At 34.5% G+C, this 17,666-nt stretch overlaps 1 protein-coding gene across 1 annotated transcript in view; it reads left to right on the forward strand.

Annotated features, from left to right (window-relative positions):
- The window catches only part of LOC133338323 (intermembrane lipid transfer protein Vps13D-like), a gene marked incomplete at its 3' end in the record, with an annotated part of 175,942 nt that overhangs the window by 141,207 nt on the left and 17,069 nt on the right, over positions 1-17,666 (forward strand). The window contains exon 7 of the mRNA XM_061546499.1: positions 16,513-16,725. Coding sequence (XP_061402483.1) covers positions 16,513-16,725 — 213 coding nt within the window. The remainder of the gene's footprint in view (positions 1-16,512; positions 16,726-17,666) is intronic.

The raw sequence follows: 17,666 nt of genomic DNA on the forward strand, positions 1-17,666 counted from the left end.
ATATTTTTGTCTGTCGTTATTGTACTATCGAATTGGTTGGTCGTGTCATTTATTAATTCTGCTAACAGGTTATGGGCCCAGAGCCATAACAAAATTCAATTATTTGGTTTGCTGGAAATTCATATTGAACGAACATGGAGGAATTCAAGATATCCAAGCTGGAAGATTCACAAGGATGGACTCTTTGGAAGTTCCAAGTGAAGGTTGTGCTTAGAGCTGGAGGCCTTTGGGATATTGTAAATGGAACTTCAAAGAAACCTGGTGGATCTGGTAAGGAATTGACTGAATGGATTGCTGCAGATGCTAAAGCCCAAAGGACTTTAGTGGTGTCAATGGGTGAAGAGCCAATGCTTCATATTATGAACTGTGATTCAGCTGCTGATATGTGGGCAGTTCTAGAAAGTGTGTACGAACAAAAATCGGAGACTTCAATACATCTGTTGCAACAAAATTTTTTCCAATATGTCAAATCACCAGAAGATTGCATTGCTGTACATATTTCCAAATTGCAGAAAATGTCGAAACAGCTGGAAGACCTGGGTGAGAAAATTTCGGAAAATATGTTAATAACGAAAATTTTGATGACATTGCCAGGTGACTATAAACACTTCTTCGCATCTTGGGAAGCAACTGCTAAAGAGGAAAGGACATTGAAAAATTTAACATCGAGATTGTGTATGGAGGAGTCAAGATTGGATATTCGACCAACAAAATCGGAAGCATTTGTGGCAAAAGGCAAGAGCCAAAGGAAGTATTCAAACATCGGTAAGAATCAAGGCAATCAAAGTGCAAATGGCAAATGCTTTAAATGTGGAGAATTTGGACATTGGAAACGGGATTGTCCAATGAAGAGTGAGAAGAAGTTTAAGAAAAATGGTGATGCATTCATCGGAGAACAAATGTTTTTGGAATCAGTAACACCAGAAGATGAAAACTGGTATGTAGATTCCGGTGCTTGCGACCACATGTGTAACAAGAAAGAATGGTTCACGAATTACAAGACTTTCAAACAACCCAGAAGCATTAGAGTTGGAAATGGTGCTATTATTCTCGCATATGGTTTCGGAGATATAAATGTTGAAGCGTTTGATGGTAAAATATGGCGGTCAAAATATTTGTCAGATGTGCTATATGTTCCAGATATTAAGCTGAATTTGTTTTCTACGAATGCTTGTTTAGACAAAGGGTATGTAATGGAAGCCGAAGCAGATTCGTGTGTTTTTAAGCGTGATGGACCGGCCTGAAAGTGCAAACAATTCGTTCGGATAATGGCTCGGAGTACTGCAGCAAAGAGGTATGTGCTATTTTTCGGAAACATAAGATAACGCATCAGAAATCCACACCTTATACCCCTGAGCATAACGGAAGAGCTGAACGAGACATGCGAACTGTTGTCGAGTTGGGTAGATCTGTCATACACGCCAAAGGATTAAGCTTGAGGTACTAGGCGGAAGCGGTAAATAATGTAGTATTTACTTTGAATAGAACAGGAAAAAGTCCGCAGAAAAATAAAAGCCCTTTTGAATTATGGTTTGGGAAAAAGGCCGATATATCAACATTGCATGTTTTTGGTTCCGAAGCATTTGTCCATGTTCCTGATGAAAAGCGCAAGAAATGGGATGCTAAATCCAAGAAAGGCGTATTTGTAGGTTACCAAGAGAATTGTAAAGGCTATCGTGTTTGGATACCCCAAGAAAAGAAAATAGAGATTGCCAGGAATGTTATTATAAAAGAGGATTTAGAGGACATTGCAATGGTCGATGCAGATAATTGAGGAATGGTAATTCCAGAAATTGTTTCAGAATCAAATGATGAGTTTGAGGATGCTGAAAATGAAACCGAAGGTGATTCTGAAGTTTTAATCGAACAACAAAATACTCGGAATGTGTCAATACCCGAAGGCACGAAGGAAGTAGCTTCTAACCCATACATGTTGCGATCCAAGACAAGAAAAGTAAATAATGATGCGAATTGTTGCATTTATCTTGCTGATGCTGATGAACCCGGAAGTTATCAAGAAGCTGTAAATAGTGATCTTAATAAGCAGTGGAAGAAAGCCATGGATGACGAATTTAAATCTTTGGCAGATAATGAAACGTGGAGCCTGGTTGAACTACCACACGGAAAGGCGCCAATAAGTAACAAGTGGGTTTACAAAATCAAGAGAAACCAAATGGGCGAGGTAGAGCGATATAAAGCCCGGTTAGTTGCAAGAGATTTCACTCAACAATATGGAATTGATTAAGAGGAAACGTTTAGTCCTGTTGCAAAGTTTACTTCCATAAGGATGATTTTGGCTCTAAGTACATCTTTGAATTATTATCTAACCCAGTTCGATATTAAAACAGCATTCCTGTATGGGCATTTGGATGAAGAGATTTTCATGGAGCAGCCCGCAGGTTACAGTGATGGGAGTGATAGAGTATGTCGGTTAAACAAAAGTATTTACGGTTTAAAACAGTCTTCAAGATGTTGGAACAGGCGTTTTACTAACATGTTGAGAAAATTCAACCTAAAGCCGACCAACTCCGACCCTTGTGTTTTCATTAGTGAAGTCAGGAATAAGAAAATTATATTGGCAATTTACATAGATGATGGAATAATTGCGGCTGAATCTAAAGAAGTAGCTGACGAAGTTATAGAATATTTGAGAGGTGAGCTGGATGTAAAAGTGTTCTCATCACTGAATTACCTAGGCATGGAAATTATTCAAGAACCAGGAAGTATACATATTCGTCAAACATCGTATATCAAAAAAATTCTTGAGAAATACAACATGCAAGATTCAAGATCCGTAGCAACAGCAGCTGAATCGTATCAAACATTAAAAGAAAGGGGAAAAGACTTGAAATACCCCTATAGAGAAGCTGTCGGATCTTTAATGTATCTAGCAATAGCAACAAGACCTGATATAGCGTTTGCAGTTTTCTTGATTCTTATAATGAGGACAATGTTAACGCAGTGAAACGAATATTCAAATATTTGCGCGGAACAATATATGATGGAATTACGTTTCTTAAAACGGAGGATTTGAATATAGATTGCTATACGGATTCAGATTACGCAGGAGATATTCAAACTAGACATTCGACAAGTGGTAACGTAATTATGCTCTCTTGTGGACCAATTACTTGGGCATCTAAAAAACAGTCAACCGTTGCCCTGTCTACAACTGAGGCGGAGTATGTGGCTGCTAGTGAAGGCGTTAAAGAGCTAATTTGGGTTAAACGATTATTTCAAGAAATATTTCCAGAAAATCAAAATGTACCTGTTTTATATTTAGATAATCAAAGCTCAATCAAACTTATTAAAAATCCACAATTTCACAAAAGAAGCAAACATATTGAAGTCAAGTATCACTTTATACGGGATATATATGAAAAAAGGTGAAGTTCAAATTGAATATGTATCGACAAATGATCAATTGGCTGATATATTTACAAAACCAGTATTAAAACAACAATTTAACCATTTTAAAGGAATGCTAAATATTAAACCTTTGTAAATGAGTAAATAATTTGAGTCATAAAAGTGGAAGTGTTAAAAAAGGAGTTTATGACAAATTATTCACTCATTGATTTGTAACTTGTCGTTTATAGTTTTGTTTTTAACATAGTGTGCCATGAATTTTCTATTGTTCGTTTTTTTCAATAAATACATATTTTTGTCTGTCGTTATTGTACTATCGAATTGGTTGGTCGTGTCATTTATTAATTCTGCTAACAAAATGTTAATAATGTTCGGTATAGAGTATTAAATACATCCCACATTCGCTAACGAAGTAGCGTCACACACTACACTCGTATCAAGTGGATTAGATGAACGGGGATCTTTCGCTTTCCACATAGTGAGCCACAAATTAAATCTTACCGAGCGTTGACTGTATGGCGTTTAATAAAGCAAAGTATATAAAAAAATTAATAAGAAAATTAGTTATACAACATAAATGGCATGGCAAGTAATACAAAAGATTATGCATCAAAATCCATATAAATTAGCATATTCAGTCAGAGTTTTCTTATAACATTTAATGGAAAAACATCCGACACACAGTGTCACGATCGCGGCCAAAAATGGTCAAAACCAAGTACCACGGAGGACAACTTTTTTTATGAGGATTGATAGAAAACACTCCAATTAGAATAAATATAAAATTTTATATCGATATGTCAAGTAGTTTTGTCTCTACAAAGGTTCAAATCTGATAATTATTTATAAACTGATTTTTTTACCATATTTTCGAAAAATGGGTGTGTTTTTCTGATGGTCAAATATTTGAATATTCAAATTTATGGTTATTATAAAAGTGTTTATTTTGGTTGCTGTGGATGTAAAAACTAGGATTCGCTTTAGTTTGTATGTATATAGATATCATATGGTGTATACAGTCGTCCACACTTGTGGTACTTAGTTCAACAAATTTTTAAAAGAAATTTTGAAATTAGTGGAGCAGAAAAAAAGTTTATCTCTAATGTTTTTTATTTGAGTCGTGAAAAGTCTGTTAATTAAGGAATAAAAAAATTAGCTGCGGAGTCCTGAGGTCCTAAGAGCTATTTAATTTTTTTGGGGACCACCTTTTGAAAAAATGTGGCATATTCATGAAATGGTTAGAATCGAATGGTCAAATATGTTATGTATACAATTAAATAAGTTATTGAGTGTCAAATAGGAAGGAGAAGATGGATTCAGAACATAGTAATAATACCATAAAATATGCAATTGAATTGGTTTTAAAATATAGCTTTTAAATAAATTTTCAGTCAGTTTGAAGATTATACTTATTTATCACATCATTTTAGACATAATCTTATAACCTAAATTTAGAGGTCGCACATGAATTACCTTTGTGGAAAGTTTACACAGAAAAATATTAGTTAATGGCATGGGATATGCAAAGTGCAGTACAATACCTTTCACAAGGTAATTTGGTCGAAGACATGTACATTTTCATGGAATTTGGATGAATATAAACAATTTATAGGTCCAAAAAGCGGATTTTCCAAGACCCTTTGTATGGGAGGTATATCAAATCTTGGTCCGATTTGTCCGTTGCTTTATAGGCATATGTAAATGTAAATTGTCAATTTTCATTGAATTTGGTTGAAATAGTAAAATTTTCAAGGCCCTTTGTATGGGAGGTATATCAAATCTTGTCCAAACTACCCATTTTTGGTGAGTTGCTTTATAGGCCTAATTAAATGCAAATTTCCAATTTTCATTGAATTTGTTCGAATATTAACGATTTTATAGGGCAAAAAGGGTGACATTCTCAAGACCCATTATATGGGAGGTATACCAAATCTTGGTCCGATCTATCCAATTATTTGTCAGGTGCTCTTTAGGTCAATAATAAGCACATGTACAAAATTTCATTAACTTACGATAACTCCTTCTATTTTTGGCCGCTGTTTATATGAACTCGCGACATAGTGCGGCATGAGGTTGATTGACTTCGCAGCAAGAAACATGGTAATTAGCAGCACCAGATTCAATCATCTCGATATATAAAAGGCCACCTGGATTTTTCCTGATCAAGCAACGAGAAATCAAAGTGATCATGTTGTGAAAGACGGAAGGCATTCGTCCAGTGTATTAGACGTTCGATCGATCCGAGGAGCAAATATCGATTCGGACCACTACCTTGTAGCAGCCAAGGTTCACACTCGTCCTAATGTTGCAGCCAGTAGCAACACGTAATGTGTTGGAGAATTATCGGGAGAAAAGGAGAGAGGATGAACGTGTTTTCAGAAAAAAGAAGACAGAACAAGAAAAACGTGAGCGTGGGCAAATCGAGATGCACAGGAGTCAGAATGAAGTCCGGAAATTTTACCAACAAGTAAAACACCAAACCGAAGGTTTTGGTGCAGGCACATCCTACTGTAGAGATGAAGAAGGGAACCTAGTGACAGGTGCAGACAGCGCGTTGAGGATCTGGAATGAGCATTTTGAAAAGCTTCTGGTATCAAATAGTGGCGTTGAAGAAGATACCCCAGAACCAATAAGAGATGATGGTATAGATTGTATACCACCTAGCCAAGATGAGGTCATAAAAGCAATTAATCGGCGAAAGAACAATAAAGCAGCAGGAGCCGATGGGTTACCAGCCGAACTATTCAAGACTGATGGTCAGGAGCATGCACCAGCTGATTAGTACAATTTGGCTAGAGGAATGTATGTCCAATGATTGGAACTCAGCACCCTATGTCCCGTGCACAAAAAGGAGACAAGACGATATGTGTCAACTATAGAGGAATTGGCCTTCTTCCCATCGCATATATGTGCTGTGTGAGCGACTGAAGCCAATGGTCAATGACATCATTGGACCATACCAATTCGGCTTCAGACCTGGCAAATGCATCATTGACCAGATTTTCACTCTGCGCCAAATCCACGAAAAATTCATCGACACATATAACCTATTCGTCGACTATAAAGCCGAATTCGACAGCCCTATCCGTTCAGAGGTGTTTAAAGTCATGCCTACGTTCGGCATTCCTGCAAAATTAATACGGCTATACAGGATAGCTTTAAGTGGCACGAGGTCAGCAGTTAAAGTCGGAAAGGACCTATCGGGGCCCTTCAATACCGAACGAGGATTTAGACAAGGTGACAGTTTGTCGTGTGATCTTTTTAACATCCTGCTGGAAAAGGTCATACGAGACGCAAAGGTGAACAGAAATGGCACTACTCCGATGACATCGATATAATGGGTCGAACATTGCGAGCGGTAACAGCCACCTTTGAACAAATTGAGAAGGAGTTTGGTCTAGAAGAAAACGGCGAGAAGACCAAGCTGATGGTATCAACGCACAAGACATCCAGTAGACTCGGACCATCTGTGGAACTTGAGAACTACAGCTTCGAGTTAGTTAAAGATGTTATATGCCGCCATAAATAAAACGAATGACATTAGTTTTGAAATTCGGAGATGAATTGTGATGGCCAACAGATGCTACTATGGTCTAAGTAAGCAATTTAGAAACAAGGCCATCTCCCGCCAGACCAAACTAACACTTAACAAGACGCAGATACTACCCGTGCTGTTATATGGATCTGAAGCATGGGTATTTGCGCAAGCAGATGAGGCAGCTCTTGGGGTGTTTGAAAGAAAAATTCTCCGAATGATCTACGGGCCGATCTCCGTCGACGGTGAATATCGGCGTCAAATGAACCACGAGCTTTACAATTTATCGTTCTTAGCATCTATTGTGGCCCTTTGAAGTAATGTATACATTGGATGAAATTTAATAACTTGCATTCGAAATTAACAATGAAAACATAAAATCGAAATTTGAACGGGTTGCTCAAATTTGTGAAACATTACGGGATTAGCTGGAATTTAACGTATTATTTTGCATTAAGGAACCCCCCCATTCTCGATTTGAAAAAATATTTTTGGAAAATCGCCGATTTTTTATCAAAAACCAAGTTAAAAATAAGGAAGATCTTCACTGATTGGCTTTATCCTAGTTCATACGATACACTCACAGATTGGGTTATTAGTTTTTGAGTTATCGTGCCCGCCATTCACAAAAGAGAAAAACGTGTTTAAAGTTTGAGAAGCCATTTAGCCGTCACTTGATGCTGACACAATAAATCGGCTATATCTTCAAGAGTTCTTGAGATTTTCACTTGAAATTTTATAGGGACATTCTCGAATTAGTGTAGATTCGAATTAAATCAAAAAAAAAAAAAAAAAAAAAAAAAATGTTGACCCCGAGAATGGGGGGGTCCCCTTAATTTTATTAATAGTTATTGCAATTAAATGTCAAATGTATATCGTAATAATAAATATGGATTCGTTGAAGGCGAGCACAGGTAGTCACTTCCAGAGGAAGTAGATACTGCGTTTTCTGAAGATATGTTCGTATTATATGTACAGCATAATGAATTAACAGTGGAATGTAATGGAAACATTCCTTATTTAGTATAGTATATTATATGAGTTCTCTCCACTTCGTGGTAGATATACCACTGGATGGTTCGAGTGAGTTAGAACCAGAGTTCCATGAATAGCAGGAACATAAAGAATTTCTACAGTTTAACGAGGCAAAATCTATGGGGCACTTGAAAAAAAAGACGATGGAATGAATGGGGAAATTACAGCAAAAGCTTACGTATGTTGCCTACATGTAGAAAGTCTGCGGAGGAAAACGATAAGAAGGTATGTCATTGTATGCACATTTTTTACTAATTTAAATTAGAAAACAATCAAAATGAGTGCCTTATACAATCTAGTGTTAAATGCTATCTCTTAAACTATTTTTAATATCAATACAACCTTAAAAAATTGCCGCCTTCTTTAAACATCCACACGTTTTATCAAATAAAATATATAAATATATTCATAGGGCAGACAATAAAAAACAATTTTCAATGCTAGGTAGGTATCGCGATATTATGGATGCTACCTCTTGTTTTCCCAATACTTAATCCATCGATAATCCGTTTTCAAGAGATCCTAAACTAGAATCTTTATACTTTTTAGGATTTATCGGTTTAGAATTGAAACCATTTTGTGGTTTCTGCACATTCAAAACTTTGGTCTGATATCAAAAGTTGGTTCCCACATTAAATGGTCAACGACAAATGGTCTTGGACCCATTTACTGAAGCAACAAGAATACGTTGACGCAAACGTTTACCAAAACACAAGCACACTAATGGTGTTTTTACACGATATGTATTTTACATATGTGCTGTCACTTTTTTACATATGGAAATCGAACTCGTCATGTGAAACATACGGAAATTTCAATGTGTCTAAACGATATGCAATTACATATGTATTTTTTTCCGAATAGGACGCGCTCTATTTTCGTATGTGAAACATAAAGAAATCAGCTGTTTGAATGAAAGACATTGTTGGAAGAAAATATTTCAATGGCAAGTCAAAGAAAAGTATGAAAAGGCAAAGATTACAAATTATTATTTCGTTTGTAGGTGTTTAATAAAAAAGATGTTGATTTAAGAAAAAAAATAAAAGTGCTTTTTTGTTTATAGGTTATGTCATATGTAAAATACATATGCCAATTTGAACACAAAAAATAAATGTTTTGTATACGCTGCTAATTTTGACACACATAAGGAATTACATATGGATGAAAAAGTGACAGCACATATGTAAAATACATATCGTGTAAAAACACCATGACACTATTAAATTTAAGCTTATCCGTGTAACTTTGTAATTAGTATATAAGAACATTACCAATCTAAGTGGTATATCTAAACATATTATATGGCGACCGTGACAGGTGCACACCAAAAGCACAAAGTGCTCACCTAAAGCTCAAAAATTGTTCAACTAAAGCACTAAAAGTGCTCAACTAAAGCATTAATCTGATGTACTATGGACGTGTCCAATTCAACGAGACCAACCCGATCAAAGGTGACTACCGACAATATGAGATTTCAACCTCTAACTATTGAAGAATACAAGAGAAGGCAGCAAAAGCCGAAGAAGGAAGAACTAAAGGAACAATATAAAGTGCCACAACACAAAACGAAGAAGAGGAGGATATACAGCCATCAGACGCCGGAAGAAGACCATACTCCTCAGGATTATTAATAGTGACCCACCAACACCAGAAACACTGAATTATTGAATCAAATAGATGCACTAAATAAATAATTAAAATAATACTTATCATTAAGAAAAACAAAAAGAGTTTTTAAAACTAAGTGCTCCCCATGCACTAGCCTGTGTTAAAAGGCGTTATCGCTCTTGGCAATTTTATAAATTCTATTATTAATTTCTATAATATTAAGTGCAGTTAATTTACTAGTTAAAATGTATATATTACACAAAATATCACTCAGAAAAAGATAATTAGTCGTGGGAATGATTTGAAAAAAAAAAAAATAGAAAATAATTAAATAAAAAAGAACTAAAATTTTTCTATATGGACTGGGAAATAATAGTTGGAAATTGTAGACAACTTAATTATATTATTAGAAAATATAATGGTTTGAAACAGAAATGAACCACAGAAAATTTAGTTGCATTTTTAATAAAAAAAACATTTTTGCTTTTACTTTAGCACGAAGGCCGCGAAATGAGTATCTTAGTCACAAATCGAGACAAAAACATAAAAAAACCTGTGTGAGGCAACCCTATTTTTACCCATTTTTTACATTAAAGTAGACACAGCATCCATGTAAATAAGCTTTGGAAGTCAATATCATGGAAAGTTTGCAACGACAGATCAATAAATCCAAAGCTTTTCAATTTTTCTCATTTACTTTAATAATTCAGGAATTATAAAGAGGTGAACCTCGGCTTCAGCTATGTTAAAAATGTTCAAATTTGCCTGTTCATTCGTTTATTACATTCGAGTGTGGATGATTGCTCGCGAAGATACATTCGTTTGATTTTTCAAATATTTTTCGTTCATCTGATGTTGACAATCAGTTGAATACCTTTATGGTATGCGTGGAATATGTCCACTCGGCCTGTCCACTAATAAAGAAGGAAGTATTGTCACAATGAATTGATGAACTCACCTGTTATTAAGTACCACAGTTCCTTACGGGGACTTGTCATTCAGAGATTATCTATCTAATAAAACTAGCCACAAGTGGAAAGTATATTGTAGGGCAAGGATAAAAGCAAATCGTTTAAAAAGAAGGAAAAGAGGCAGACACATGAGGTATGCCTATCGAAGGATTTAAATTCAAAAATGAAATAGAATAGAAAATAAGGGACTTTTGCAAAAAGTCCAGATATTTCCAAAAGAAGAAAGCAAAATTGAAAAAAAAAAACAGAAGAAAACAAACAAGAAAATATAAGGCCCTTTTCTGTCCTCCCCATTCTTGCCAAGGTCGTAGAACATGTTAAAAAACAGCGGTTGTGGCGTTACATTGAAACTAACCTGTTACCCGTTTATCAAAGTGGCTTCCGTGCTAAAAGAAGTACAACGAGTGTTCTTTTAAGAATAACTGACGTCAAGTATAACAGCGTATCTGTTGCGGTCAAATGTCTCATTTTTCGGCAACCATTTATTTCTGGTTGCTGTTTATAATAACTCAATTTTATAGGTTTCCCATAATGGTTAATATTACTACAAAAGAGGTTTATTGCCCGGATGGAAGCTCACCCAAATGAAGCACGCGGCGTGCGGACTTTTGGTCAAACCAAAGACACTATCGATGATGTGTGGAAGGCCGTTTCAGAAGACCTTAACTGCTATGGCAAATGAATGACAGAAAGTGGCGAACATCTTCTTTTGGGTCCATGATATGTACGTGTGTATCATCAATACATCCGACAACACCCTGGAACTTAGTTTTCGAATAAAAAATGTTATTCTTCCCTTTTTCCTCCTCCGTTAATTTGGATACAATCAAAATTTTACATAGTTTTTCCTCTATTAGCCGGATAACTTCGGCGAAAACCATGCCAAGGTTGAAAACCTCGGCGAAAACCATGCCATTGCTATGGGACTTTTGAAAACTTCCATCCACAAAAAGCATCAGAGCTGCACACATTTTTAAGAGAGGAAGAATTGCTGTTGACCGCCAGGTACACAACCGAATATTTTGGTAGTCGAAAATACGCCTTAATATGAGCAGTTGATTGAACATTTCTCTAATAGATTTATCTCTTAAAAGCCTTCTAATAAATTATACACCTTGAACATAAATTTCATCTTAAAAAAATAGTTCCACTGAGCTTATCATCACATATAATTAGTTTTTCTGAAATATTTTATTGCGTTGCCAGTTGAACTCGCAACTGGAGTTTGGTTGCTTTCCATAACTGACCCATTAGACTTCTACAGTCTCTTAAATTTTGTGTTTTTTAGTAGTATTCTTCTGAGGAATACGTATAATGTACATATTCATATTATTGTTGATTATAGTTTTTTACAACCTCTTAGATGAAATGTTTATTGATAAGTAGTCTCCTGCGAAGTACGTAAAATAAAAATATTTTTGTACTATGTTTAGTTTTTTTACATACATTGAATATTAATTCTATTAATTTTAATTTATTTGCATATCATTTGTTATTAAAGTATATTGTATTAGATTTTGGCTGAAAGGCTTTGCAATACAAAATAAAGCACAAAAAATATAGAAAAAAAACAATTTTAAACGGTGTTAGGTTATATTAAAGGAAGTTCAGCTGATGTTTGTTCTTTGTGCCCATCTACAGAGTATATGTTGAATTGATCTTCCTCATTCTCGTATAAACGCAATAATCCACTCCATTGATGTAAAATTTGGATGTGAGTGATCTAAACCTGCAGCGACCTTTGTCCCTTTTTCCTTTGTAAAAGCTAAAGAGTAGTTCTACGTCGTGAAAACTCGGGCCCAATAGCTTTTAAAATCCTGCATCCAAGTACTTCAGACCATCTGCTGCTGGTTTTCCCACAGCAGCTCGAACGGATTTCACCAACAAAGTGTCCAAAGACAGACCAACCAGAGGTAAGAAGCCAGTTATACAGGATTCCATGTTTGGAATAATCACATTTATATCGTGAAAGTTGTCAGGCGAGGTGTGTAGTTACTGATGTGAGTATTCCTGTCTACAAAGTCACAATGGCCTGAAATATTGCAAAAAAAATGTTTCTCGATGTTTGGTATCAGAATATAAGAGGATTAAACACATAATTAACTGGATTATTCCCTGATAGCCTTGTGAAATAGTGAAATTTTGTGTTCTAAATATCAAATATTTAGAAAAGATAGAGTTGTTAAAAAAGGTGGTGGCGTCCTTATTGTAGTTGATACCAAATATTCCACTAATTTAATTGAATTAAACTGTTTTGATATCGAATTTATTTGCATACCCTTTGAATTAGAAAATTTTTAATTACTTGTGACTTGCTCAGGCATTCCTCCCTCATCTCAATCATCATATAATAATCAGCATGTGTTGGCAATAAATTCAGTCACTGACAAAATGAATGACTCTGACAGAATATATATAATATTAGCGACATAAATCTTTATAAAATAAATAGCATATCAAACTGTTATGATCGAATTCTAGATATAGCCATTGTGAATTATACACAATATTTCGAAATAATTAGAATACCTCCAGTATGTACTTCCGAAGATAACTATCATCCTACACTACACATACATAATGCATAATAATTTAGCTACCAAAAATTCTTCAATGTCATTTAAATCTGTTCCTAATTATAATAAAACGTAAATTGGACCTCATTATTTATTTGTGAGAGTCATAGTGATGTAGAATTATCAGTACATATATAACAGTGATGTACACGGTGAGAGGATGACAATTTGTGAATTTGTGTGTGAGACTAGCACACATAGTTAAAGTGGGCAACACACGTCAAACATGAGCGTTCCATCGGTGTGAATGAAATTAAATAAATACAAATTATTGGTCTTTTTTCGTCGTCACTATCGCTTCCACCATAAACATGTTTACTTGTCGAAGTCTCAACAACGACTAAACAAATGAGCGTAAGAATCCGTCTGAGTTGAGCCGACCGCTAGAGTGCAAGGACGTGCATCCCTGTTTTACATGCACTTCCACCAAGGGGTAAGGCAGGGAAGACTATAGTTTCGGATCTCACCACTGATCCTCATTACTTCCCTTAGTTTTTTTGTTGGATATTCTCCCCAAAAGCTATTTATTGTTTGTTTAAAAAAAACTTTCATGCCCAAATGTCACTTGTAACAAAGCCAAGAACTTAGCTGACTAACGAAATAAACTGCATGAGAATTTCGAGGTTAATAAGGCATTTGTAAACAATACCATGCTTTTCCCACTGTTGTGTGTCATTACATCGCGACGAATGCACACAACGACTTCGTCGGTGTTGCTAGCATACAGCAAAAAACAAAATAGTTTAACCGTGCCTGTCCAGGGTTTAAATGCAGCATCAAAAAATATTAGCATTAGTCTTACAGAGCTACTGCTAAAAAATATTGACATTACGACTAAATCAGCAAACGACTAGCTTTTTAGTTCGTAGCATCCGTGCTAAGCACGTATTGCACATGCGAGCTTTTTTTGTTATGACTAATCGGCAGTACGACTACATATTCATATTTCGCTGTCGACGAATAATCAGCCGAGGGTTGTTTATGTTTGTGTGTTGCCAACGCAGAAATTAGAAAAAAGGCATTTCATTTTGTGCGTTTTTATTTAATTTAAACTTGTCAAATCGCAATTAAAAACTGTCAATAATAGTACTAAAAACTGAATAATATATTAAATTAAACTCTTTAGCAAGTATTACTAATTGTATTTGTTCGAAAAAATGAAATTATCATAATCTCGATTTTTAATTCTCTCATATAATTAATACACAATACAATGGACAACACTGAACTCGAAAAATGCTCGGGTTTTGTTTGCTAAAAATCTTGCTAAGCAGCCACAGTCAAGGTGCTTAGTCTTCATTGAAAGCTTTGGTTGTTAGTCGCGTTGACAATTATGTTGTAGTTGTTCATTGCTATTTTGTAGCTGCTGACAAAATCAAGAAGCTGTAGTTTTGCTTGCTAAAATTATTCGTAATGTATTGCTATTTGTTGCAGTTGTGCTTGGCTGTGCTGCATATTTTGAGGATGAATTTAGTTAGCAGTGCGGCAATTTTCTGTGTTTTTGCTATTTTGGCGTTAGCATTTTAAACCCTGGTTGTTTTTATAAAAACAACAAACTGGGATTTAGCCTGACTACTTTGCAAAAACAAAATACAAATGATATACCAAATAAACCGCCAAAACTACTAATTCTTATATATAATTAAATTGTGAGCTTGATTTTTTTAATCTTCGTAATTTATCTTTATGGAGAAGTTTTTTTCTATACTTTATAATTTGTTTTGCTTTTTCCTACACGCTTTGGTCTTTTATATGTTTATTTATAAACGACGACGCAAAACTGAAAGATCATTCCATTGAAAATTACAGAATCGACAAAAATTATTGTTGGTATGTACATATATGCATTCCAGTTATTCTAAAAACATATTGATCATATACACATTGTGATAAAAAGCTAAGTAAATGCATCAACAACATTCCTCATGTAAAGAGACAAAATTATTGAGTTATTTTTCTTCTTCTGGTTTGCGTGCTCGTTCCTACATATCATAATACATACATATTGATAACTAGAATGACAAGTTCTACTTCGTTTCACTCACCATACCAAACGACAATGAACGATGAGGCCTCAGCGATCTGCTAGGTTAATGATAATCATAATTCTTTTACTAGGCTGTTAATTAGCAAAATATATGATATTGATTATCAATATGATGATTATACAAATTTTACATTAACTCCGTATAAATTGAAATTTATAATTATAATCCATTTTATGAAAATATATTTTTTGTGTTACGTTCATTCCAGTAGAGAATAGTATTGTGCCGAGAAGAGGCTGCTGAATTTTTAATGAACTTGTCGAACATCTTTGTGTTTCTTCACGATCAATAGTTGAGCTATTATGGACATGGGTCCATCACATGAATATAGTATTAATTCTTATGCCATGTTCTGACGGGCAATCGAACAACGTAGTTCGCTTTCAGAATTACGTACATGAATTAAAACGTTCATACAACACTATTCTTAATTCATGTCATCAGAGTTTTTTATTTCCAACTTTTTGTTTCTTTTTTTACCCAAAATTGTAACATATTTGCATGATTCACATATGGATCTAAAAAGAAAAAAACAATTTTCTTTCTCCTGACTATAGTATGAATATTTACTTATTTTTAATTCATGTTTTCCATTTTATCTGAAAATATTGTTGTTTTAAATATATATTCATATTTTCTCAATTCAATTGTCACATATAAAAAAATGGTGAATTTTTGTTTGGGTTTCCCCACATTTGTATCTCTTTTTGTACGCTAATTAGAAACAAAGGGAAAGAAATGCATATTGCATTATGTAGATTACAAAATTAATGGGTCGATTACGGATGGTAACATAGTTTAGTGGCGTTGCCAGTAGAGAGGAGGAATTGCTGTTGACCGTCGGGCTTTAATGCTTTCAACTAAGTACACAAAGGTAGTGGTCCGAATCGATATTCGCTCCTCGGATCGATCAAACGTCTAAAACACTGGATGATTGTCTTCCGTCTATCTCAAATGATCAATTTGATTTCTCGTTGTTTGATCGGGAGAAATCCAGGTGGCCTTGTGTATATTGAGATGCTTGAATCTGGTGCTGCTAACTACCATGTTTGTTTCTGCCGGGTTTTATTCGCTCATCTACAGGAGTAAATCTGACGATGAGGTCTTTTATTCCCCAGTTAACTGTAATACATTGCGTTATCATTTGATTAACTTACGCCTGTCCCTTTTCATCGTATTTCCTGTAAGGCAATAATATCGACTTTGTACTTCTTGAGTACATCCGCCAAAGCGAAAACTGCGCACATTCCAAGTGCAAATTCGCATATTGTGACCTAATGAAAACAATACAAAATGCTTTAAATTTTTTGTTTATATATGTTTTTAAATAATTTTATCTTACAATATTATGTTATGTTTTATATTTCCAGTGGTGCAAAAGTTTCGGAATTCATAAAGAAACCACATTCCGTGAACTGAAAGCCGAAAAATCAAAAACAAACTATGTTGTTGGAGTCAATATCCAGAGGGGAAAAGGACTCTATCTTACTACCACTTTTATAACTCTAACTCCTCGCTTCCAATTATATAATCGATGTTCAAGAGAATTACAGTTTGCTCAAAAGTGCGACGTTAAGCAACAGGTAAGCTATCACAATATTTTTTACAATAAGAATATAATTAAATAATTTTGCATAAATTCTTGTTCGAAAATTAAAATGTTCGTCATAAAAATCTGATGTAGACAATGTTGACTTGACACTGATGAGAGATGTTACAGGAGTTTTGATTTAAATTAGTTGTACTTAGGTGTAGACCAATTGATCTTTATATATTTAATTTTAAGTGAAAGTGTATTTATAAATCCATATGGGCTATAAACCAAGCAAAAGATCTCTATTTTCTTAAACCGACATTTTTATTAAAAACCTATAAACGAAATAACAATTTTATCACTTTTGCCCTTAAATTACTTCATTGTTTTTCAATTCAAATATTTTCTTCCAACAATTAGTTTCTTTCAGACAGTTTATTTCCTTATGTTGCACATACGAGAATATAGCGCACTCTATTCAGAAAAATTACATATCTAAGTAAAGAAAGAAATTGTTTCTAAAACTGCAACGTGTTTTCCAGTTTATATGCCTGCCAAATGGAACAGAGTGAATTTATTATCAAATCACTTTGGTAAAAATTAGTTTCACTATTGCCGATTATAATGTACTACCTCTCATTTAAAAATTCCGAAATCGATTTACAGATTTAAACAGAATTGAGATTAAATGTGTCATATTTTCCAGACAATTTTTTTTCAAATGTACCAATAGTTAAGGTATTTATTTGCATTGCTCTTTAAAATGATACACCTTAACATGATTGCGTCACACATTTTTAGTAAAATATTCGCAAGGCATTTTCGCATTTGAACACACATGCCCAAAATAATATGTACATCTTAGTTTATGATTGATGTTGTATCTTACCATCAGTTTCTTCTCGAGAAACTGAAAACCGAAAAAGTAATAAAAGTTTGTGTTTGTAAACCATGGATTATATAGATTAAAAGAAATAAAAATAAATTTTA

Source organism: Musca vetustissima, unplaced genomic scaffold (genome assembly GCF_032173495.1).
Source record: "Musca vetustissima isolate MV318-11 ecotype Yass unplaced genomic scaffold, APGP_CSIRO_Mvet_v1 utg34845, whole genome shotgun sequence".
In the NCBI taxonomy this organism is placed as follows: Eukaryota; Metazoa; Arthropoda; class Insecta; order Diptera; family Muscidae; genus Musca; species Musca vetustissima.